The sequence below is a fragment of the Suricata suricatta genome, chromosome 9, assembly GCF_006229205.1.
Source record: "Suricata suricatta isolate VVHF042 chromosome 9, meerkat_22Aug2017_6uvM2_HiC, whole genome shotgun sequence".
Taxonomy (NCBI): Eukaryota; Metazoa; Chordata; class Mammalia; order Carnivora; family Herpestidae; genus Suricata; species Suricata suricatta.
Genome location: NC_043708.1, coordinates 105,929,299 through 105,951,947, shown reverse-complemented (window position 1 = coordinate 105,951,947; position 22,649 = coordinate 105,929,299). Strand labels below are relative to the sequence as shown.

The 22,649-nt window shown below is 52.7% G+C and overlaps 1 protein-coding gene across 6 annotated transcripts in view; it reads right to left on the bottom strand.

The window, feature by feature from the left end:
• The window catches only part of NOX5 (NADPH oxidase 5), a 40,823-nt gene extending 18,174 nt beyond the window's left edge, over positions 1 to 22,649 (bottom strand). For 4 of the 6 annotated variants that reach the window (XM_029952395.1, XM_029952399.1, XM_029952397.1 and 1 more), the window contains exons 1-10: positions 22,343 to 22,649; positions 17,274 to 17,397; positions 15,457 to 15,607; positions 11,405 to 11,615; positions 9,754 to 9,988; positions 7,943 to 8,096; positions 7,565 to 7,743; positions 6,450 to 6,632; positions 4,756 to 4,888; positions 1,106 to 1,248 (exon numbers count right to left, since the gene is read on the bottom strand). In XM_029952395.1, coding sequence (XP_029808255.1) covers positions 1,106 to 1,248; positions 4,756 to 4,888; positions 6,450 to 6,632; positions 7,565 to 7,743; positions 7,943 to 8,096; positions 9,754 to 9,988; positions 11,405 to 11,615; positions 15,457 to 15,607; positions 17,274 to 17,397; positions 22,343 to 22,377 — 1,548 coding nt within the window. In that variant the 5' untranslated portion in view covers positions 22,378 to 22,649. Of the gene's footprint in view, positions 1 to 1,105; positions 1,249 to 4,755; positions 4,889 to 6,447; positions 6,633 to 7,564; positions 7,744 to 7,942; positions 8,097 to 9,753; positions 9,989 to 11,404; positions 11,764 to 15,456; positions 15,608 to 17,273; positions 17,398 to 22,342 lie in introns of those variants that run through there. The other 2 variants (XM_029952396.1, XM_029952398.1) reach the window with 2 other exon arrangements.

Genomic DNA, 22,649 nt, shown 5'->3' with positions numbered 1-22,649 from the left:
TGATGAACGCACTTCCTGTGTAACTACCCAATTAGCTTTTTGGGACAAATCCCTAAAACTGGAGTGGCTGGGCCTGTGGGAACACATATTTAAAATGCTGACCCATGTGGCCAGACCGCCTGCCAGAAAGATTATGCCAGTTTATTCTCTGGCAGTGGTGCCTCATGGTCCTAAAGAAACACAGCCTTTAATATATCTACCCGCAGATTCCTGGTGGGCATGGACTCCCCTGGTTTTCAAAGCCAGCTCCCTCCTTCAGAAAGGGTCCCCTGATTAAGAGCAGAGAACCCTCTGGTTGTTTCTACCGACCCCTTCCTTTCCCAAAGCTTTGCTCTCGGCATCTTTCTAGAGAAGTTCTCTGGTCTGGCCTGGCAGGATTCCCCCTGGTTTTTTCTCCCTCGGACTTGAAATTCCGCAGGGCGTGGCAGGGCTGAGCCAGGCCTGGGGCTGCTCTTCCTTTGACCTGCAGCAGAGGATTCCCCATTTTAACAGGCTCCCGACGGAGCGGTGTGTCCAGGCACGGCAGCCTCTGTCTGGTCTCACTCTCATTGTGCTGCACTCCCCCCAAAACCTCCCCGAGTCCGTATTCACTCCAGACACTGGCAACTTGTCAGCTTTGTGGGCGTCACTGGCGGTGACGATGGACAGTCCACGTGGACCGTGCTGTCCTGTCAGCTCAGTGCTTTACCTGCACGTGTCCCATCACTGGCCCTTTAAAAGAATCATGTGACAAAGGGAGGCTGAGGTTGGGAACCACCTGCAGCTAGTTCATTGATGACTAAGCTAAAGCTCAGTTAGGCCTAGGGACGTGCAAGACCATACAGTTAGAAGGTGCTAGAGCAGGGGCCTGGAGGTGGGTTTTTCTGATCTCAGTTTTCCCCTCTCTTTCCATCATCCCCCTGGCTTCTAATGGAGGACATGGGACTAGGGAGGCCCTGGGGATGGGCGGGCTGTTGGATCACACTGTCCACGGTTACCTCACCCTCTGTGGTGCTGTCCAGCCAGTGTATACAGCCGGCGCTCAATGATTGAGCTGAGAAGATAGCAACTTGGTCCCTATTGGGTTTGCCTCCACAGTGGACCCTTCCTCCCCGGAGTCACCTACCTGGGGCTTCCTCTGGCTCCTTCTCATCCTCAGACTCCTTGAGAGCCGTTTGGACCCAGAGTCCACAGGGGCTGATGTCTTGAAGGACTCATACAGCCTGTTCGTCCACTGCCCTTGGGACCGGATGTGGAGCCAGATAGTGTCTGAGCAAGAGACAGGGCAGGGGGCGAGGGGTCAGTGCTGGCCTCCTGTGGGGAGGGGGCCTGTCTCACCTCAGGGACTGGGGCTGGGCACCCACGGCTCCAGGTCCAGACTGACTGGGCTTCCTCGGGCCCAAACCGGCAGTCACAGCCAGGGGACTCGGAAATCTGAGCTCTCTGGTGCAGATACTGTAGTATTTCTCTGTGAGGTCAACTTGAGCCGTCTCCTCTGCCAAGACGAGGGTCAGAGTGGCCCTGAGCTCTGTCAGGGTGGGGGCCCCGCCTCCTCCCTCAGGCCAGGGTCTCACCAAGGTGGGGACCACTCCCTCCACATTCACCCAGGTGCTTGTCAACGGCTCTGCACACAGTAGGTGTTCAGTCTGCACAGTCGCTTTCGTGGTGCTCGTACCTAGCATGTAGCAGCTGCTTATTAGGGTGCTCGGCTGAGTGGGTGACTGGTAGGAAGGTGAGTGAGTATCCAGAGAGAATCCACAACATTCGAGCTAGGAGGCCCCCCAAGAGATCTGCCGAGTCATTCTTAACCCTTTTCAAAGAAGTTTAAAACCATGGGGGCACCTGGGTGGCTCAGTGGGTTAAGCATCCGATTTGATTTCAACCCAGGTCATGATCTCACTGTTCATGAGTCTGAGCTCCACATTGGGCTCCATGCTGAGCCTGCTGAGCCTGCCTGGGATTCTTTCTCTTACTCTTTCTCTCTCTCTTTCTCTGTCCCTCCCCTGCTTGTGCTCTCTCTGTCTCTCTCAAAATAAATAAATAAACTTAAAAAACATGATAAACCAGTGGACTGTTTTGGCAGTCCTGTGAATACCATGGAGAGACTCCTTCTCAGAGCAAGGTTTTTTAAATATACAAAGAGACACACACACATGGAAATCACAAATGAAACAACATACATTTGTTTGTAAAACAAAAACAAAAACACACACACAAAACCAAAACAAACAAAAAACTACCAAACGTGTGATTTGAGGATACATCGCTTCTTTGCCAAACAGGAAACTCTGAGATCCAGCCCGAATTGTGCGGCCGCTGCACATGAATGCCATAAATGGCACCCCGAGGTACTGGCACCCACGACAGCGCAGTATCAAAGAATCTGGGACTTTTATTTTGAAAAAGTCACAGGTATTGTGACTGCTACTGTGGTTGGCTGTTCACAGTTGAAGATGCTAAGGTTCAGTTAATTCTGAGGCTCCCTCCCCCTTGACGGTACAAGTGCGCAGGGCTGGGGGATGGGGGAGCTGTACCCTCTGAAGTGGCCGCACAGTCACTGCAGACAGGAGGCCTCCCCAAACACTGGGAGAATGCGATCGGCCACCACTGTCAACTTGAGTCCACTTCCGATTTCTGTAAACCGAGTCAGAGTAGGTACCAGCCCTCAGACAGACTCAGCCCACGGCAGGAGACGCAGTGGCCTTTCTTGAGCGAAGGCCCTCAAGAAATCCCATTCAAGAATCGGCCAAATCAGGGGCGCCTGGGTGGCTCAGTTGGTTAAGCCTCTGGCTTCGGCTCAGGTCAGATCTCATGTTCGTGGGTTCGAGCCCCGTGTCAGGCTCTGTGCTTACAGCTAGCTCAGAGCCTGGAGCCTGCTTCCAGTTCTGTGTCTCCTTCTCTTTCTTCCCCTCGCCCTCTCATGCTCTGTCTCTGTATCAAAAATAAATAAAACATTTAAAAAAAAAAAAAAAAGAATCGGCCAAATCAGTGACACATCCGTCTAGTATATGTGGTCATTGTAATCATACGGGTGTCACTATACCGGAATACTATGCAGCCACACAAAGGGAAGGTCCTTTTGATTTTTTTACATATTTTTAAAGATGGTTATTTATTTGTTAAAAATTTTTTGAACGTTTATTCATTTTTGAGAGACAGAATCAGAGCACGAGTGGGGGAGGGACAGAGAGAGAGGGAGACAGAATCCGAAGCAGGCTTCAGGCTCTGAGCTGTCAGTCCAGAGGCCAATGTGGGGCGTTCTGAACCCATGAACCATGAGATCATGACCTGAGCTGAAGTCAGACACTCAACTGAATGAGCCATTCAGGCGCCCCCCCCAAAATGGTTATTTATTAAAAAAAATTTTTTAACATTTATTCATTTTTGAGAGACAGAAACAGAGCATGAGCGGGGGAGGGGCAGAGAGCAAGGGAGACACAGTATCGAAAGCAGGTTCCAGGCTCTGAGCTGTCGGCACAGAGCCCGATGTGGGGCGTGAACTCACAAACTGTGAGATTATGACCTGAGCCAAAGTTGGACACTCAACTGCCTGAGCCACCCAGGCGCCCCTCTCCTGTACATAATTCTATACTGTTTGAATTTCCTGAGAGCCTATTTCTTTTTGAGAAACAGAACAGAAAATAAAAATAGGAAGAAAAGAAGCTTCCCCCTCCCGCCTCTACCCCCCACCTCAGTCCCGGTGTACATCCAAGGCACCACGCAGGTGACTCTAGGCCAGGGGGTACGCAGCCTTGCATGGGGAACCCTCGCCTTGGGTCTGAACTGTGGGGGCTGGGCCAGGGGTCGGCGCTGGGAGGCACCTAAATGCAGCTAAAGTTTTGAACAGGGACAGGTCAGAGAAAATAGGCAACCAGGACCCTGCATCCGTCGTGAAGCTGAGCAAGGGTCAGGTGAGGCATTTGCTGCCAGAATGACCACTTAAGGTGGAAAGGCCCATCTCTGGCCCAGGAAGAGGGCACAGGTCCGGGTGCTGGCTCAACCATAGCCCAGGACCAGAAGGATAGCACGCGTGTGGGTGGAGGCCAGCGGTCCCCTGGGTGAAGGGAGGGTGAGCTGAGCAGTTCCATGGGTGCCCGTGACCCAGAGAGAGATGGAAGTGGTCCAGGGACAGGGAAGGAGGGTTTGAGGGATTCTGTGGCCTTGGGGTTCCACAGGGATGGGGGAAGCCTGGCTTTCTGCCATGGCCCCCTGGAGAACACCCTAGATCTTCTGAGCTGGCTACTCCTCTGCCTCAGACCCCTGCATGCCACCCCAAGGGCCTGCACCAACCATCCCCATTCAAAGTCCCCCTCGGCCGTACCCTGGCTCTAGCCAGCTTTGCCAGCCATCTTGTCTGCCTTTTACCTCTTGTCTGACCCTCTCTCCTGCCTCCCCACCCTGTCCTTCCCTTCTCCCCCAACCCATGTAGTGCTGACTACATTAAATTGCCCTCTGTTCCCAGCTTTCCATGCTGTTCCTTATGCCTTTTGCTCTGTCTCCTCCCCAATCTCCTTCTCTGTCTAGTAGATTCCTACTGACCCTTCAAAGGTCAGCTGCAATGCTGCCGTGACTCCAGAGCCACACCCACCTATCCTCTCCGGCCGCCCCCCCCATCTGCCCATTTGCCCATCTGTATCCTGGTCACAGAGGGAGCATTTGGAGGTTGACTTCATGTCCCCGGCCTTGCTCGCTTCCGGGCTCCGGGTTCCCAGCTCATGCTGGCACCAGCCAGAACTCGGTAAAACACCTGCCAAGCGAGCAGCGGGGCTGGCCTACCTTTCTGCTCTGGAGCGCTGCTGATGGTGAATGGGTGCCACTCATAACGTGCGATGGTGGGGACGTTCAGATACAGGTAGTCACCCGGCCTATAGTGGAACAGAGGGGGCCGCTTGATAAGGAGATGGGTGACCTGGGGAGAGAGGAGGATGAGGGTCATGTGTGCAGGGCTGAAGTCGCCAGGGACCCCCCACCCCCACCCCGGGGCGAGAGGGTTGGGCTATCCCCCTCCACCACACACCAGGCCAGCCCCGGACAGGAGACCTTCCGGCCTGTGAGCGGGGCTCAGCCAACAGCACATGTGCTGGCCAAGGGGTGCGAGGTGATCAGAAAAAGCGACAGAATGTGTCTGAAGTGGGGCTCGTGGTTTGATCCCACTTCTTGTGGGGTAAACACTGCTGGTAGTGTCCCTTCTCAGTGAGGCCCCCTGACGGCTGTCGCCCATTTCCTGGAACTTCGGTAGTACTTGGCTGGTATCCCAGCCACTCCTGGGTAGCTCCCTCAGGAGGACAATACCCTCTTGGACAACAGCTTCTGTTTATTGAGCACCCACCGCACCAGAGCTGTGCGAGCCACTTAAAGTGTCATCTCTGGTCCTTAACAGCAGTTCTCTGAGGCGGATGCCGTCCTTCCTCTACAGATGAGAGGCTCAGGCTCAGGATGGTTAAGGAGCTGGCTCAAGGCCACCAGCTAGGAGGCCACGGGCTCTGCAGCTAATCACAGCTGTCTGCCTCTATATGAATTATAGCCTCGTGATTTAGCTTCCTTGTCCTCATACTCAACTGTCCAGAGCTGAGCACCTCCCCCAGCCCCGAACCGCCTTCCCTTTCTCCACAGATAGTCTGGTCACACAGACACCAGGGAATGTCCTAGGCTCCTTCCTCTCCCCACCCCCAAATGCAGCCGGTCACCTCTTTGAGTCTTTCTGTGATACGCCACCCCCTCCCCATCCCACGGCCACTGCCCCGGTTTAGGGCCAAGGCGCTCATGAGCTCTCATCTGCATATTGTACAACAGCCCCAAATGGTCCTCACCGGGCCATCTTTCACAGAGCCACTGCAGAAATCTAGCTAGAAAACAAACCGCGTACTCCCTCCCCTCCCCCCGATCAGGGGGTCCACCAGGCCCTGCCCACCCCTCTCCCTGGCACCTTGGCCCTAGCCATGCTAAATTACCCATAGTCCCCGAGTACAGCGTCCCTTCCACAGCTCAGTGCCTCTGCCCGGGCTGTTCCTTCTCCCAAGAGTACCCTCTGTATCTTGTCTCTGCAACAAGCTCCTACTCATCTCTCAAAACCCTGATGTGGCCTCCGCTTTCCCATTCTCAATCTTTCTCTGATCTCTCAAAGATGGTTTCCTACCTCCCGACACTCTGCTCTCACCCAGACAGCCCTGCACTGTAACTAAAGGGCAAAGCAGGACAGCGCCCGAGCCTTCTGTGCGTCTCTGTGACCTGGGCCAGGGCCTGGAAGCTTGCAGGCTCTTACAGACATGCTCAGTGGTGTCCTGCCTACCTACCGCTTCCTGAACCGTCCCTCCTGAAGGCTGGACCAGACCCCGTTCTTGGCTCGTCTCCTCTGCTGTGAAGGGGCCATAGCGACGCCATTCTCTACTTCCTTGCAGGTCCAGCAGGGTCCCCACCTACACGCCCTACCACCTGCAACTCCCCCGCGGAACCTCAGGCCCCCCTCACACCTTGGAGGGAAGGAGATTGACTTCCACGATGCACAGGGCGGCCATGCGGGACACCACGAGCCCGGTGGCCTTCTCCAGGAAGAACAAGAGGCCGGGGACCAGCAGCCACTTCCAGAAGTTGGGCCCGTGCAGAATGAGCAGGACCCACATGGGGAGGTAGGATAGATGAGTCCAGTAGAACACCTGTGAGGGGAGGGGGCAGGAAGCTTCCAGAGCCGAAGGCCTGGGGGTGGAACAGGGCAGCCCCCAGAGCCTTGGTCACACACTGCTCTCCTGGGGACAGGGCCGGGTAGGAGGCTGAGGATGGGAAGCTTTGGTGCTTATCCATCCTGGGGCCTGGCCCAGGGCTCAGAGAAGGGTTCATGAAGCTCACGTCAAAAGCTGAAATGCCTGCCCAGGGATGTTCTGGGCAGAGTGGAGTGCCCCCAAAGGGCTCATGAGCATCGAGGTCCCATCACACTGACCCTTTCTCAGGGGGCAGTAAAGACAGCAGTGTCCTGAGCCCGGAGAAGAAAGAGCAGAGCATGGAGATAGAAGCCAGCTCTTCCACTAGCTGCAGGAGCTCATTCTAGAACACTCCTGGTCTGAGCGTCAGACTGCTTGTTGCTCAAGCGAACGTGTAGATTCCTACTTCAAAGGATCGCCGCTGGGCTCCGTATACATCTCCCTGATGTGACCAGCTCGGTCCAGGGGTCTCCGAACCAAATCTGTGGGCTGCGTGGAACTAACGCCCCTGGGTTGGAGCGTCTCCATGCCAGGGTGTCTAGTTAGCGGCTTTGCATAGATCATCTCATTTAATTCCGAACATAAATTCATAGGGAGAGAATTACAGGTCCATTTCATAGATGAGGAAGCTGACTGAGCTCGTGTCCCCTCCCCTTCCCGAATCTAGTTGAATTCCCTTAGGGCAGGGGGCAGGCCAGCCAAAAGGCAGAAGCTTCCAGAGCAAAACACCTTTCACTTTGCAGTCATACATGACAGACAGCCCAGCGGAAGGACCCAAGTCACACGCACGGAATGTGCAGAGCGGCCAGGGCACTTCCTGGGCTGTGGGGTAAATGAGGGGACATGACATGACACGAAGTTGGGAGAGCAAAGGGGCAAGGGCAGGGCACCTCAAAGTGGCCGCTCCTTCGGATGCAGGAGCTGGAGCAGGTGAACATAAGGAGCAGCAGCAGCAGCAGTGCCACCCCAGTCGGGGACGCCACGCCGTGGACCCAGCCAATGCCCGGCCTCGCGGTGAGCAGCAGTTCCCAAAACCAGAAGGGGCTGGCCTCGGACTGAGCCTGGAGCGCTGGAGAAAGCACAGGATAAGCTCTTCCCTCTCTGACTTTCCTCTGGGGTCCTCGCCCTTCCCCATCGGGTACCCCCCCCCACCCAGGCAGAGACTTCCATCCCCTTCTTCACCTATTAGGCACTCAGGATGCACAGGGCTGAGAACAGAGTGGTCTGTGGCAGGCCCCTCGGCCCCACCCCAGCCCCAGGCAACTCACCAAAGTTCACAACGTGGGCCACGGTGTGCACAAGGGACAGCCCGACCACCACATAGCCCATGAGCTGGTGGAACTGGATGTTCTGGTCCAGCGGCAGGACCTGAGCCAGCCACGTGGCCCGCAACCACGTGAGGCAGCGTCTGAGCATCAGCACCTGGCCGGGCAGAGCAGCCAAGAACCTCACCTGGCTTGCTTTCTCGCCCCCATTCTCCTTTCCCCGGCAGCCACCCCCCAGCCTCCCTCTGAGCTGCCTGTGGAAGGTCACCCTCCCCCCTGCCCCTGAGCATTCACTGCTCCCCTCGGTCCACAGCTGAGCTGTCCAAAGCAGGGTCTCCATAATGGGGGTAGGAACAGAAAATGTTGCAGAATGACTGCTGGTATCTCTTTGATCTAAACACGGGAGGACGAAGTGCCTAAGCTTTTTCCTGATATTTAGGATCTGTGTCGACCTGAGGTCTTCATTCAGTCTTTGCATCAGACAGGCACACGTTTCATGTAGTTCTCAAGGTGTCCTGGAGGTGGAAGACTGGCTTTTCCAAGGAGCTTTTGACAAGGCTCCCTCCTGGCTCATTTGCTCTCAATATACGTGTGCCGAGGAGGCGGACTTGCAGCCTAGGTGGTCTGATTCTAACCAAGCTAAAGTACGTCTCACAGAAAGGACAAGGAGCTTAAAAATCCCCTGCAGAGAAAGTGCTGATTGAAAGCACCCTTGATAACACAAGAGCCAGTGACCAAGTAAATGAGTCCTGGTGTCCAACTCCGGTACACAGCCGGTCCTGAGGGCTGAGCACCTGGGTGGCTCGGTCAGTTGAGATCTCGCCTCTCGATTTCAGCTCAGGTCATAATCTCAACTGTTCACTTTGGGGGTTCGAGCACCTAGTTGGGCTCTGCACGCGTAGCTTGGAATCTGCCTGGGACTCTCTCTCTTCCTCTCTCTCTGCCCCTCCCCTGCTCACATTCTCTCAAAATAAGTAAACATTTAAAAAGAAAAATGTAAACTGACATTATCAGGAAGAGTATTTGAACTAAAGCTGTACTTCTCCGATCTTCAAGGGTGACTCTTGCCTTATTGTTACACTGTGTGCCTTAAGGCTAATGCTAATAAGGCACGCATATAATTACAAGTAAATGAGCATGAATTGGGTTATTGGAAGCTTTTTTTGCTCTGTTTTAATCGTAGGAGTGCAATCAAAACCGCTTGGAGACCTCACTCCCTGGCCCAGAGTATCATATTCTGACTCATTAGCCTGGCATTCAAGAGCTCTTAAAGCGTTCTCTGCTTGGAGCCCTGAGCAGAGCCAGCCCCGCCTCCTCCAGGTCCACCATATGATTGCTGTGAACACCAAGTGGAAAGTGCTTAGCACGGTGACTGTATCGAGTAAGTAAGTGCACAAAAATGCCAGCTGTGTTGGGCACCCGGGTGGCTCAGCCGGTTTGTGAGTTTGCGCCCCGCCTCCTCTTCCTCCTCGAGCCCTGCTTCACAGCATAGGGCTCTGTGCTGACAGCTCAGAGACTGGAGCCTGCTTCGGATTCTGTGTCTCCCTCTCTCTCAGTCCCCTGCCCTGCTCACACTCTCTTTCTCCCCCTCTCAAAAATAAATAAACTCAAAAAAAATTTTTTTAATAAAAATACCAGCTGTGTTTTACATGCTGTGTGACTGTGGACAAGTCCCTGCCTCTCTCTGGGCCTCGGTGTGACTTCCGACGTGCCATCCTGCCTTGAGGCACCCCAGGTGTCCGCGTGTGGGTCCAGGAGGAGCCCACACGGTCAGTCCCCGTCCGCCTCCCTGCCCTGAGCCCGCGGAGCGTTACCACGATGAAGCTGCAGTCGAAGTTGAGGCACTGGCCGCAGCCCTTGGCCACCATGACGCTGGCGCCCCGGTCCCGGTGCGCGCCGGCAGCCAGGGCGAAGAGCAGCACGTGCAGGCCCGCGTAGGCGGCCAGGAAGAGCAGGTGGCTGCGGTGGTTGTGCCAGTAGGCGGAGGTCAGCGGGCGAGGGCGGCGACGGCGCGGCCGGGCGGCGGGGGGCGTCAGCCAGTGGGCGGCGCTGCGGGAAAGGGGCTTGGCTCAGAGGGACGCGGCCGGCGGGCGGCGGAGGGGAGGAGGCAGCGCGGGCCGTGGGGTGCGACGGGCACCACCGAGCTCGGGACCCAGAGACCGCACCCCAGTAGACCCTTGTAACCGACCAAGTCTCTGGAGCCTCGTCGCAAGTGGGCCGGCTTCCCTCTGCGCCAGGAAACAGAGAGGTCGAGCCACTTGCTCGCAGTCGCACAGCCCGGTGAAGCCCAGAAGCAACTCCCATCTGATGCCGCATCCACCATGGCTATTTTCAATACCTCCCTTACTTGCCAATTGAGGGGTGAGGGGGGAAGGCAATCGCAAAGGATGGAAGAATCTGAGACGTGTGGTAAATAGCCCACAAGTAAGTTAACACACAAAAAGAATGAACTACACAACCGGCACTTTTCAGACCTTGGAGTCAAACTTCGGTGTGTTGTGACACCACGTCTCTTTTATTTTCTCCACAACCCTTACCAATTTAGTAATTCCCTAGCTTATGCATTTGTTTACTGGTATAAATTACATACACATGAACGGAGCCTGCTCGATCACGTCGAATAAATGACTGCCTTTGCTAATTACTTGTGCGACCCTAGGTAAGTTAGGTAAGGTGAGGTAAGTGATTTCCTTTGGGGCGTTGCTATAAAATGCATTAGTATACTTGTAAAAATGTCCAGCCCACAGTAGGTGCTTAATACTGCGAAGTGGACCCTGAAAAGACACTGTAGAAAACGGAGGCAAGACAAGAGCTGCCCTGCAGTACAAGACCATTGTCCCCTGTGAAAAAGCGGGCAGAGGCGTGGCGGGGTGAGGCTGGAAGCGGCTGGGCAGGGCTGGGGCGTGGCGGGGAAGGATGCAGAGGAGCTGCGCGAGGCGGGGGGGGGGGGGGGGGGGGGGGGGGGGGGGGGGGGGGGGGGGGGGGGGGGGGGGGGGGGGGGGGGGGGGGGGGGGGGGGGGGGGGGGGGGGGGGGGGGGGGGGGGGGGGGGGGGGGGGGGGGGGGCTAGGGCCGGCGGGGACTAGACAGGGTGGAGAGTAGTGGGTCTGGGCAGGGTGCCACGAAGTAGGGCTGGAGCTTGGCAGGGCTGGGGCTGGGATGGGAAGGACGCGCCTGGGGCCGGGCTGCGCCGGAGCGAGGTTGAGTGGGGCTGGAGCAGACCACGCGTGGGGCGGGCCTAAGCGGGGTAGGGCGTGGTGGGGCTGGGCTGGAGCGGGATTGGGCGGAGCTGGGCCTAGGCAGGGTAGGGCGGGGTGGGGCGGGGCGAGGCTGGAGCGGGGCGGGGCGGGGCGAGGCTGGAGCGGGCCGGGGGCGGGGCTGAGAGATCCCCCGGGCCTCAGGCCACTCTGCGCACCTGGAGTCTGACCGAGACGCGGGCAGTGCTCACGCTGGAGACAGGGCCGCACCTGATGGTCAGGTTCTCCATGACCCCGGGGAAGCGCTGCAGCTCGTCCCGAAGCTCGTCGAAGGTGATGGCACCGTTGCTGTCCTTGTCGGCCGACTCGAAGAGCGCCAGCGTCAGCTGGTCCAGCTTCTCGTCTGGCAGCGAGATGGCGCTCTCGCGCATGCACGACTGCAGCACGGTGCGCAGCTCGTCCGGGTCTATGGAGCCGCTGCCTGTCTCAAGTCGGGTTGAAGTCGAGTGGGGGCCTGCCCCGGACCCCACTCTGTACCAGCAGACTCCCCCCACGGTCGTACACAACCATTGCATCGAGTGGTGAACTGTCCCTAATCGTCCACCTCCAGTTTTCTGCAAACCAACTCCCTTTCGGGGTACAGACCAAGCAATCAAAATACATAATTATCACCCTCCTCTCAGAAAACTTCTATGGCTCCCTACTGACCAGTTCAGGAGAGAGAAACTCCTCTTAGCCTCAGTGCATGTCTTTCTCGAGAATCTGCAGCCTCCTAAGTACTGAGCTTCTGAGCCCATCTGCACAGAAGATAACGCTTGCTTGCTTAATCTGTAAGGATGACTCTGCCTAGAATATTAATTATCCGGAAGCAAACTGTACTGGGGTGATGGTGAGGGAAAGTTCCCTGTTGCTCTCTAACGTGAAGTCGACCTAGCTCTTCCATGGTGTCCTAAGATCCCACAAATGGGCACCCAAGTCCCGCCACATAGCTTTCCATGAATATGGGTGACTAAGAGTGTGATGGGAAATAGAAGCCAAATCTGCCCGCCAAGATGGGAATTAGAGGCATATATTTTCTGTTTATATTTCCATTCTTCATGAGCTGCAGGGCCGTGATTAATGAGTTCTTGGCCTGTTTGGATGTAGACACACTTGAGGTTGCTTGGTAATTCTGCCCCTTACTCGGAGCCTCGGAGTCATGAAACTTACTTTGCTCGTCTATAAAATGGGGGTCATGATTCCTCCCTTTCAGAGCTGGTTCAAGGATAATAGATCATTATAACACATTTACTACAGTATCTGCAAGAAAGTAGTTGCAAACACATGGAAAGTCTTATTGTTATTGTGAGTGTCAGGAAGACGCAAGCCAATGTCTTGAATCACGGGCCAGGGCAGAGTCTAACAGACCCCTCTCCAGTCACGCTCTTGTCCTCAGCTTTCCTAGACCTCTCCATGTGAGGCCATCAGCAAACCCCAGGAGTGAGCAAAGCTTGGTGGTCAGAAAGCAGTGAGGACTGTCCCATGGAGACGGGGTGGGGGCTGAGGAAGATGTTCAGGAAGTAGGTATGGCCAACTGCCCATGTACTAGGGGAGGGGGTCAATTTGGGGCATGGCTTCCAGGAATGAGGTCTGGCTACCTTGAGTCTGGAGCGACTGGGAGCTAGAGAAACCCCACACGCCAGAGGGCTCGGCTAATCCAGCCCCGAGACTTCCTTGCTCAACAGTCTTCAATGGCTCCCCATTGCTAATTCTACTGAGACCCCAAACTTTGGCCACTGGGGCCTGCACAGTCTGGCCTCCCCCAGCACCCAGTCTCACTGGGTGCCCCTTTCTCACTGCAGTTTCCCTTCCTCTCGTGATCCCAGGCCTCCAGAGATGCTTGATGCCATGGAGTTGCCAAACATTGATAATGTATTTTTTTAAGTTTATTTATTTTTGAGAGAAAGAGAGAAAGAGAGAGCACAAGCAAGGGAGGGAGAGAGAGAGAGAGAGGGAGAGAGAGAATCCCAAGCAGGAGCCCCAGAGTTGCCAAAGATTTAAAAGCAGAACATTCAGGGGGCGCCTGGGTGGCTGAGTCAGTTGAGCATCTGATGCTTGATTTTGGCTCAGGTCATGATCTCACGGTTTCGTGAGTTTGAGTCCCACATCTGTCTCTGTGCTGACAGCATGGAGCTTGCTTGGGAGTCTCTCTCTTTGCTCCTTTCTCTCTCTCTCAAAAATAAATAAGCGTTTAAAAAAAGTGGCAGGAAGAGGGAGACAATCAAATTGTCCATTTTGGTAATGGAGTTTGAGTAAACAGTAAGACGTGCAGCTGACACCTGTGACGGGTGCTTCCTGTGCTGGACAGCTTCTGAGTTACACAAGTTAACTAATTTAATCCTATCAACCTCGTGTTATTATAACCATTATTCTCATGGGATAGGTAAAAAAACCTGAGGCATAAAGAAGTTAAATATCTTGCCCAAGGCTCACCATAATAATTATTTTTTTTAATGTTGATTTATTTTTGAGAAAGAGAGAGATGAACAGGGGAGGGGCAGAGAGAGAGGGGGACAGAGAATTTGAAGGAGGCTCCGTACTGACAGCAGAGAACCTGACGTGGGGCTTGAACCGACAAACCATGAGATCATGACCTGAGCTGAGGTCGGATGCTTAACCAACTGAGCCACCCGGCGCCCCGCCATGATTATTAATGGGTGATGGAGCTGATTGCTGAACTTAGGCAGCCTGACTTCCGAGTCAGAGATCTTAACTCCTGGGTTGTGCTGCATGGGATGCAGGATCAGTATGTACATACAGCCACAGGAAGTGGTGCTGTAACCACACTGAGTTACCACTTCACACCCACTAGGGTGGCTACAATGAAACAACACCAACAATAACAACAACAACAGAAAATACCAAGTATGGGCAAGATGTGGAGAGACTGGAGCCCTCCCTGCAGTGCTGGTGGGAATGTGCAGTGTTACAACCACTGTGGAAGACTGTAGCATTCCTCAAAAGATTAAAAATAGAACTACTATAGGATCCGGCAATTTGGCTTCTGGGTCTATGCCCAAAAGGATGGAAAGCAGGGTCTCAAAGACCTACACTCATGTTCCTAAGAGCATCATTCCCAATAGTCAAGAGGTGGAAGAAATCCAAGGGTCCATTGATGGATGTATGAACACAACGTGGTCTGTCCCTACTATGAAATATTGTCCAGCCTTCAAAAAGAATTAAATCTTGTCACGTGGTCCAACATGGGTGAATCTTGAAGACATTATGCTAAGTGTCATAAGCCAGTCACCAAAGGACAAGTATTCTGTGATTCCACTCATATGAGATACCCTAGAAGAGTCAAGTTCTTACAGATGGAAAGTAAAAGTGGCTGCCAGGAGCTGGGGAGGGAGGAAGAGGAGCTAGTGAGTGTTTTCATGGGCATAGAGTTCAGGATGATGAAAAGTTCTGAAGATGAATGGTGGTGATCGTTGCCCAACAAGGTGAATGCACTTAATGCTATTGAACTGACACTTTAAAAAATGGTGAACGTAGAGGCCCCTGGTGGCTCCGTTGGTTAAGTGTCAGACTTGGGCTCAGGTCATGATCTCGTGGTTCATGGGTTTGAGCCCTGCATCAGGCTCTGTGCTGACAGCTCAGAGCCTGGAACCTGCTTCAGATTCTGTGTCTCCTCCCTCTATCCCTTCTCCGAGAGTACTCTGTCTCTCTCTCTCTCAAAGATAAACAAAAACATTTAAAAAATGGTGAAAGTGACAGATTTATGTTATGTATATTTGGCTACAGTAAAAATGTTACAAAGCAATATATTCTTACATGAACAAATGTTTTATATCGTTTAGTAAGAAAAGGCAGTATTTAGAGTATAATCCCATTTTTTAATTGAAAAATGACTGTGGGGTGTGTGTGTGTGAGAGAAAGATCAATTAGAAGGCAGTATAGAAAAATGTTATGGGTGATTTTTGCTTTCTTCTTAAAACCATTCTGCATTGTCTGAAATGTTCACAGTGGACTTATGTTCTTATTATAATATGGAAAAAGCGATACAGCAATTTCTGTTTTCAAACATAGAAAGGAACAAAGGAAAGTTCCGGCTTCTAGTGAGTTGAATCAGAGGCATTTGTCTCCTGGGCCATAACGGCCCCTTCTCGCCACCTTCCACAAAAGGGGTGCCGTGATCAGACAGAGAGATGGATGGGTGGGAGGTGAGGGGGCTCACACGGAGAGAGAGAGCCGTCAGCCTGGCCTGGAGACACGGACGGGTCACTTCCCTTAGGTCCCTCCCACGGAGACCACGCCCCGCCCCGCCCCTCAGGGGCCCTTACCGTCCACATCGTACACCTGGAAGAGGAACTTGAGTTTGTCCATGGGGTTGCCGTGGATAAGCAGGGTCAGCGCCTCCAGCAGCTCCTGGAGGGTGATGGTGCCGCTCCCGTCGGAGTCAAACAGGGCGAAGAATCTCTCGGCAAAGAAGGACTGCGGCCAGAGAGGGGCGGGAAAAAGCACAGCGTGGACTGGGGGGGCCTGGGCTTTGCAGTGCCCTGTGCGCGCATGCGCTGCGGGAAGGTGGGATTCCCGCGGGACCCCGGTGCTTGGCGTGGGATAGCAGGGTGTGATCTACCCGCTTGGCCACGCCAGTGGGCCGTGTTCGTGGCCCACCCTGCCTGCCCAGAGCAAGTTTCGACTCTGGTGGAGGGAGTATTCAGATCCCAGCAGAGAGGATGGGCTTGTGTCTGGGCCTTAGGCTCCCCTATGCCAACGGCAGCCTGGACGTTCCTACGGGCTCTCTGTCCCCTACATGTCATCACCTGCATCAGTCTTGCAGTCCAGAACCCTCCACCTGCAAAAAGGGTCAGACAGAAGGTCCCCTGCAGGCCCTCCTAGGTCCTATCTTGTCCCCTGGGGGTGAACACAAGGGATGAGTGAGCCAGGACCATTTTAGAGGGAGGATGGCTCTTGAACACCTGTGTCTTTCCTGTACTTACTGTTGAGGCTGCCTGTAGCCTGCACTTAAGGCTTGTTCTTAAGCGCCAATTCACTCACTCTATTCATTCTTTCTTTCGTTCGTTCGTTCGTTCGTTCGTTCATTCATTCATTCATTCTTTCGTTCATTCAGCAATGTGTCCTGCACAGCCCCTGCCTGCCGGACCTGGTGATAGGCGGGCACTCAACACAGAAATTAAGACGCGCTGGGTCAGTGCCCCAGATGTTCTAAGTGCAGACGCTCCCGTCTGGGCAGGGGGAGGGGCCCTAGGGTTCATGTCTCACCTACAGGAACCACGAGGAGCTCACAAGCACCAAGTGGGGGCCGAAGTCAGTTGTAGATAGTCAGCCCTGCCGTGGTTCTCTTTCTTCCCTAGATCCCTGGAATCCCCTGATTCCCTTTATCAGTTTCTACCATCCTGAACGGTGTTTATCTTAAGGCGTTTTGCAGCCTCCTGCTACGAGTGTAGTGTACTGTTAGGCAGAAGGGCTTTTTCTTTCCCCGTGGTCACCACAGAGGGAGGCATGGCGTTTAGAGTTCTTAGCCTGCTACCAGCAGGTCAGGGGCCCTCTGACCCACACGGGGACTTGCAGATGCTCACTGGCTCACCCCTATCAAGGACACAGGCCACCACCAGATGCCAGTCCACAATACAGGTGGGAAGAGGGTGACATCTGCAGGTGCCCTCCCCCTGTGGATGTCTCCGCAGTCTGTCGGGCATGCAGGCCATCCTGGGGATGGGCAGAGACCTTATCAAATGGGACAGGACTGGGGACGGTGTGGGAGTATCATGGATACAACCCATTGAAAAACATATTTCTTGTAAGGAGGCTTAACGTACATCATGGCATCGACTCTGCCCGTGAGGCTGGTGGAAAATCTGAGGCCAAAAATATTTCTTAAGATTTGGCAAGCTACTGACATCAAGTCCACATGTGGTTTTGAAGACCCCAGGAGGCCATGGCTACCGGAGGGGTGGGCCTGGACAGGCATCGATGGCAGACACAAAACGTCCTCCCATCCTGCTTAGAGGTGGGGCCTTAATCCCTGAGGACACCCGGAGAACGCTCTTTCCCTCTTGTGACGGTCTCTGTCCCCGAGGGCCAGAGCGCCCCTCCTTCATGAACACGGGGCCCCACTTCTGGAGTGGACACTTGCCTCCTTCACATTCAAGGCTGTTTTGAATTCTTGCAGGCTGATCTCCCGGTCTTCTCCCGCAATGGTCTCAAACTGGTGTGTCACCCACTGAAGCCACTTGGCGTCCTCCTCCGAACTCATGGTGCTTGAGACAAAGGAGACAGATTTATGCGTTTGTGGTGGCCCAGGGCTCCCAGGGGTTCCAGGCCATGTGCCTTCTTCCAACTAGGGCCTCGGGCCATCCATGGGCTGGATCAACTCCCTCAAGACTGCTTCTTGACTGCCTCAAGTCGCTGTCCCTTCATTCTACCTGGCATCAGCCAGCCTGGGCTCGTGTCTCTTTAGGTTCTGGAATGCTAGGGTCCCAGTGAGACGGAGCCCAGACTGTGAGCCTCCGGTCACAGAATGGCACACTCTGGGAATGCCGTGGACATGATGACAATCCTCACATTTACACAGCTCTTTAGTGTCTTCCAAATACTTCCCACCCACTACTGCATTTGGTCTCTGTCACCATCTGGTGGGGCATGACATTTTATAAGGAGGAGATAGATTCTGAGCAGTTGAGTACTTAAACAAAATTTATTCAGCCAGTAAGAGAGAGAGAGAGAGTTCAAATCCAAGGCCAGCATGTGTCCATCCTGCCCCAGAGCCTCTACGCTCTGCCTGAACACTTCTAGTACCCACCACCGCAGGACTCAGACCTCGGGTCTTGACTTTGGGTCCAGGGCATGCATATTCTATGATGTTCCGAGGGTGTCCATCGGCAGACACCCTCCCAGACGAGCTATGACCTGAACAGAGGTTAGTGATCAATGAGGACACCACTTCCTGTGGCCTCAGAATCCGACAAACCACAGTTGAGGCCGTGAGTGAGGGCATGTCGCATCCTGTTGCTGTCAACTTTCACTGAGAGGATGGATGGCTTTGTCTGTGCCCCTGAGTTCCATCTGTTCAGGGATGTGGCTACAACTGACCCTCATTGTTTGCAGATTCCAAATTTGCGACTCTGCCTGTTTGTTAAACTTTGAGACCCCTAAATCAGTGCCTGCGGCATTTTCACAGACACTGTGGACAGGAGCAGAGCGGTGGTGAACTTGAGCTGCCCCATGAGTGCTGCACGGTTTGAATTTTTGTGCTTTTGTTGGCAATCTTGCTTTTTTTTTTTTTTTTTTGAGAGAGAGAGAGGTGTCAAGTGAGCAAGGACAGAGAGAAAGACAGAAAGAGAGAGAGAAGTGGGGCTCACCCCAAGTGGGGATTGTGTTCACCCGGAGCCAGGCTCATGCTCACCTGAAGAGGGGCTGAAGTTCACCTGATGCAGGACTTGAACTCATGAACCGTGAGATCGTGATCTGAGCCGAAGTTAGATGCTTAACTAAGGCACCCAGGTGCCCCATTTTTTTTTCATTCTTAAAAAGAAAATTTTGGGGGACCGCCTGGGTAGCTCAGTTGATTAAATGTCTGGCTTCAGCTTAGGTCATGATCTTGCAGTTCGTGGGTTCGAGCCCCGTGTTGGACTCTGTACTGATGGCTCAGAGCCTGAAGCCTGCTTTGGATTCTGTGTGTGTGTGTGTGTCTCTCTCTCCCTCTGCCCCTCTCCCATTTGTGCTTTCCTTCTCTCTCAAAAATAAATAGATAAACATTATAATAATAAGTTTTTAGAGGCACCTGGTGGCTCAGTCACTTAAGCGTCTGACTTCAGCTCAGGTCATGATCTCATGATTTGTGAGTTCAAGCCCCGCATTGGGCTCTGTGCTGAGGGCTCAGAGCCTGGAGACTGCTTCGGATTCTGTGTCTCCCTCTCTCTCTCTGCCCCTCCCCCACTTGTGCCACTCTTTCTCTCTCTCTCAAAAATGAACATTAAAAAAATTTTTTTTTCTTTTACTTACAGGGGACACACATGTCACATTTGTTTTCAGGTGTACACTGTATCTCTACATGTTGTGCAGTGCTCACTGCAAGTGTAGCTAGCATCCGACACCATGTAACACGATTACAGTGTCACTCAGTACATTCCCTGTGCTGCACCAGTGCTTTTGCTCTTTAAAATGGCCTGGAGGAGCACCTGGGTGGCTCCGTCGGTTAGGCCTCTGACTTTGGCTCAGGTCAGAGCTCACATTCGTGGGTTCGAGCTACGTGTTGGGCTCTGTGCTGACAGCTAGCTCAGAGCCTGGAGCCTGCTTCCAGTTCTGTGTCTCCTTCTCTCTCTGCCCCTCCCCCTCTCATGCTCTGTCTCTCTCTGTATCAAAAATAAGCAAAATATTTAAAAAATATTATTATTTAAAATGGCCTGGAAAGTGGTGCTGAAATGCTGGCTAGGGTGCTCCTAAGCACAAAAAGGCTGTAATATTGCCTTATGGAAAAAAATCTGTGTATTAGGTAAGCTTTGTGTTCAGACACGTGTTCTAGTGCTGTTGACTGTGAGTTCTATGTTAACAAGTCAACAGCTTACATTCTTTTTTTTTTTTAATTTTTTTAATGTTTTTTATTAATTTTTGATACAGGAGAGATAGAGCATGAGAGGGGGAGGGGCAGAGAGAGAAGGAGACACAGAACAGGAAGCAGGCTCCAGGCTCTGAGCCAGCTGTCAGCACAGAGCCCGACGCGGGGCTTGAACCCAAGAACGTGAGATCTGACCTGAGCCGAAGTCAGAGGCCCAACCGACTGAGCCACCCAGGCACCCCAACAGCTTACATTCTTAAAGGAGCCTTTAACCATAAGCACACATAAAACAAGGTTATACATTGAGGGGTGCCTGGCTGGCTCAGTTGGTGGGGTGTATGACTTTTTTTCCTAGGGTTTTTTTTTTTTTTTTTGAGAGAGAGAGAGAGCAGGGGAGGGGCAGAGAGAGAGGAGGATAAAGGATCTGAAGCAGGGTCCAGGCTCTGAACTATCAGCACAGAGCCTGATGTGAGGCTTAAATCCATGCACCATGTCCAGAGTGGGACTTGAACTCATGAATCACAAGATCATGACCTGAGCTGAAGTCGGACACCTAACTAACTGAGCTACCCAAGCACCCCAGAGTGTGTGACCCTTGACCTAGGGGTCTTGAGTTTGAGACCCATATTGGGTACAGAGATTATAAATAAATAAACTTTAAGAAAACCAAGCCTATATGTTGATTTTTTGATAAAAACATTGCACCCAGATGTTAGCAGGGACCTAGCCCTGTATTTTCCCTACATACAATAGCTCAGAATTCTCTAATTCATTTTTTACAGTGACTTTATAGGATATAACTGCCATGAATAATGAGAATCAACTGTATTTATAAATAAAAATAAAAAATAAACAAGCTAATTTTCACTTAAGGAACTGGGAAAAAATAAAATGCACACAGCCAACAGAAGGATAGACTATTAAATAGGAAGTCTTACATTCAGGAACTAGAACACTGAATAAAGTCAAAATAATAAATTTATTTTGATTAGGGCAATGATTTCACAGATGTATCCATATGCTAAAAACCCATCAAATTGTTCACTTTAAGTATGCAGTTTATTTTTGTCAATTATCCTTCAACTCCGTGAAAAAAGAAGTTGGGTCTCGGGAAAGTCTGACTAGAAAGCATGATTAAAGAAAAAAGTGAAAAAATACATTAATATTGAGAAAGGCAATACAAATGGAGGGGCTGCAGAAATATAAGAGTATTGTGTGCAAATGTTTGTCGAATTCAGGGAAATGAGTCGACTTCAGGAAGAGGTAACAACTTGAACAGACCAAAACTCATTGAAGAAAGGAGAAAGGCAATGAGATGTTAACCCTTTTCAATAACGTCAGGTCCAGCGTGTTGTTACAGCTGGGTCCTAGCCAATCTTCCAAGCATAAGTCCAATGCCAACTCTCTCAGATGATAAAAAAGCAATAGTAAGACTCCCAATTTGTTTTACAAAGCCAGCATTACCCAATCTCAGTGAAAATAGCACACAAAAAAGAAAGATAGGTAGAAAGAAAATTCTAGACAAATGTAACTTGTAGAGATGTGAAAGTCGAACTAAAGTACAACCAAGTTAAACCCTGGAGTTTACTTTCAAAAATAAGAATCCACATTTATCACGAAGGACTTTTCCCAGAAATACAAGGATAGTTCAGGAATAAGAAATCTACGAAGCGCCCTCCACCGGCCGGGGAGCATGATGGGGGCGAGTAGTGATTCCCAAACCGTGATGTGGGCCTGTTGGAAACAGAGAGCTTTGCAAAGATGCCCAATTCCGACTCACCGACTTGGGTGGGGACAGGCCAGGAATCTGCACATGTAACAAACTCCCTGCAAGTTTGTGACCCACCGTGAGCGGTCTAGACTCCCACCCGGAGAACGGCTGCCCCGAAGGCTAAAGCCCCGCTCACTTCGCCTCTTGGGACCCACAGGAAGGCATTCCACAAAGCCGAGAGAACTCCGGACATAGGAGGCATGTAAGTGCTAACCCAGGGAGGGTGGGAAAGGGTTTCTGATGCTCATCTCCCTCTTCTCGGAAGTATGAGTGTCTCAAGCCTGCAGAATGAGAAATTCCGGAAAGCTGGCGGAGAAGAGGCCGGAACAGTTGGTGGGAAGGAGGGAGGGAGGGCACAGGGGAGAGATGAAAGAGCCAGAAGTCCTTGACAAGGAGCATTGAATCTAGATTTCAGAGCTCCGGGGGACCGAAACTCTCCCCAGAGACCAGAATTTTCCTCAGGAGACCAGGAGTGTAGGTCCAGGCTTGCTTTGCCCTAACTAACTGGGCCCGCGCACTCTAGTTTCCTCATCTGTAAAATGTGACAAACGCTGTTTTAACAAGAGCTGCCGAGAGGATCACACGAGATGCTGCTTGGGGACGCACAACCGGCAAGTACTGTACAAATGTCAGATATCGTAGGTAGTCTGCCCTTGCCGATGCTGGATTTGACAGATGCGGAAACAGGCCCAGAGAGGTCTGGTGACTTGCCTGAGATTGCACAGCTTGCTAGTAACCAGGCAAGAGCAGAGTGCGGGTTTCCTCACTTCTGTCCCAGGCAGACGGCCACCCCTGGTAGCTCACCCACCTCCCAAGGCAAAGACCCCTTGCCTTTCCCTGTTGCTGGCATGGAAAGCTAGACGACCGAGCCACTCACCCTCTGCAGCTTTCAAGGTCTTCCTGGGTGCTCATGCTTTCTTCTGTCTTCTAGACCACCGGTCCGAGGGAGGCTGTGCTCTGCACAGCAGCCTGCGTCCCGAAGCCCACAGTGCACTCCTCTCCAGCTCCTCCTCTTCCCGACTCTTCTAAAGCTCTGCTCACACCCACAGCCCCTCAGTCACCCAAGTGCTGGCCAGTGGCCAACTTGGTCCAGAGAAACCAACAAGGAGCCTCTTGTGAGGGCGGGGCAAGGATTTATCTGGAAAGATGTTGGCCGTCTTCCATCTGGCTTGATATCTCCTATT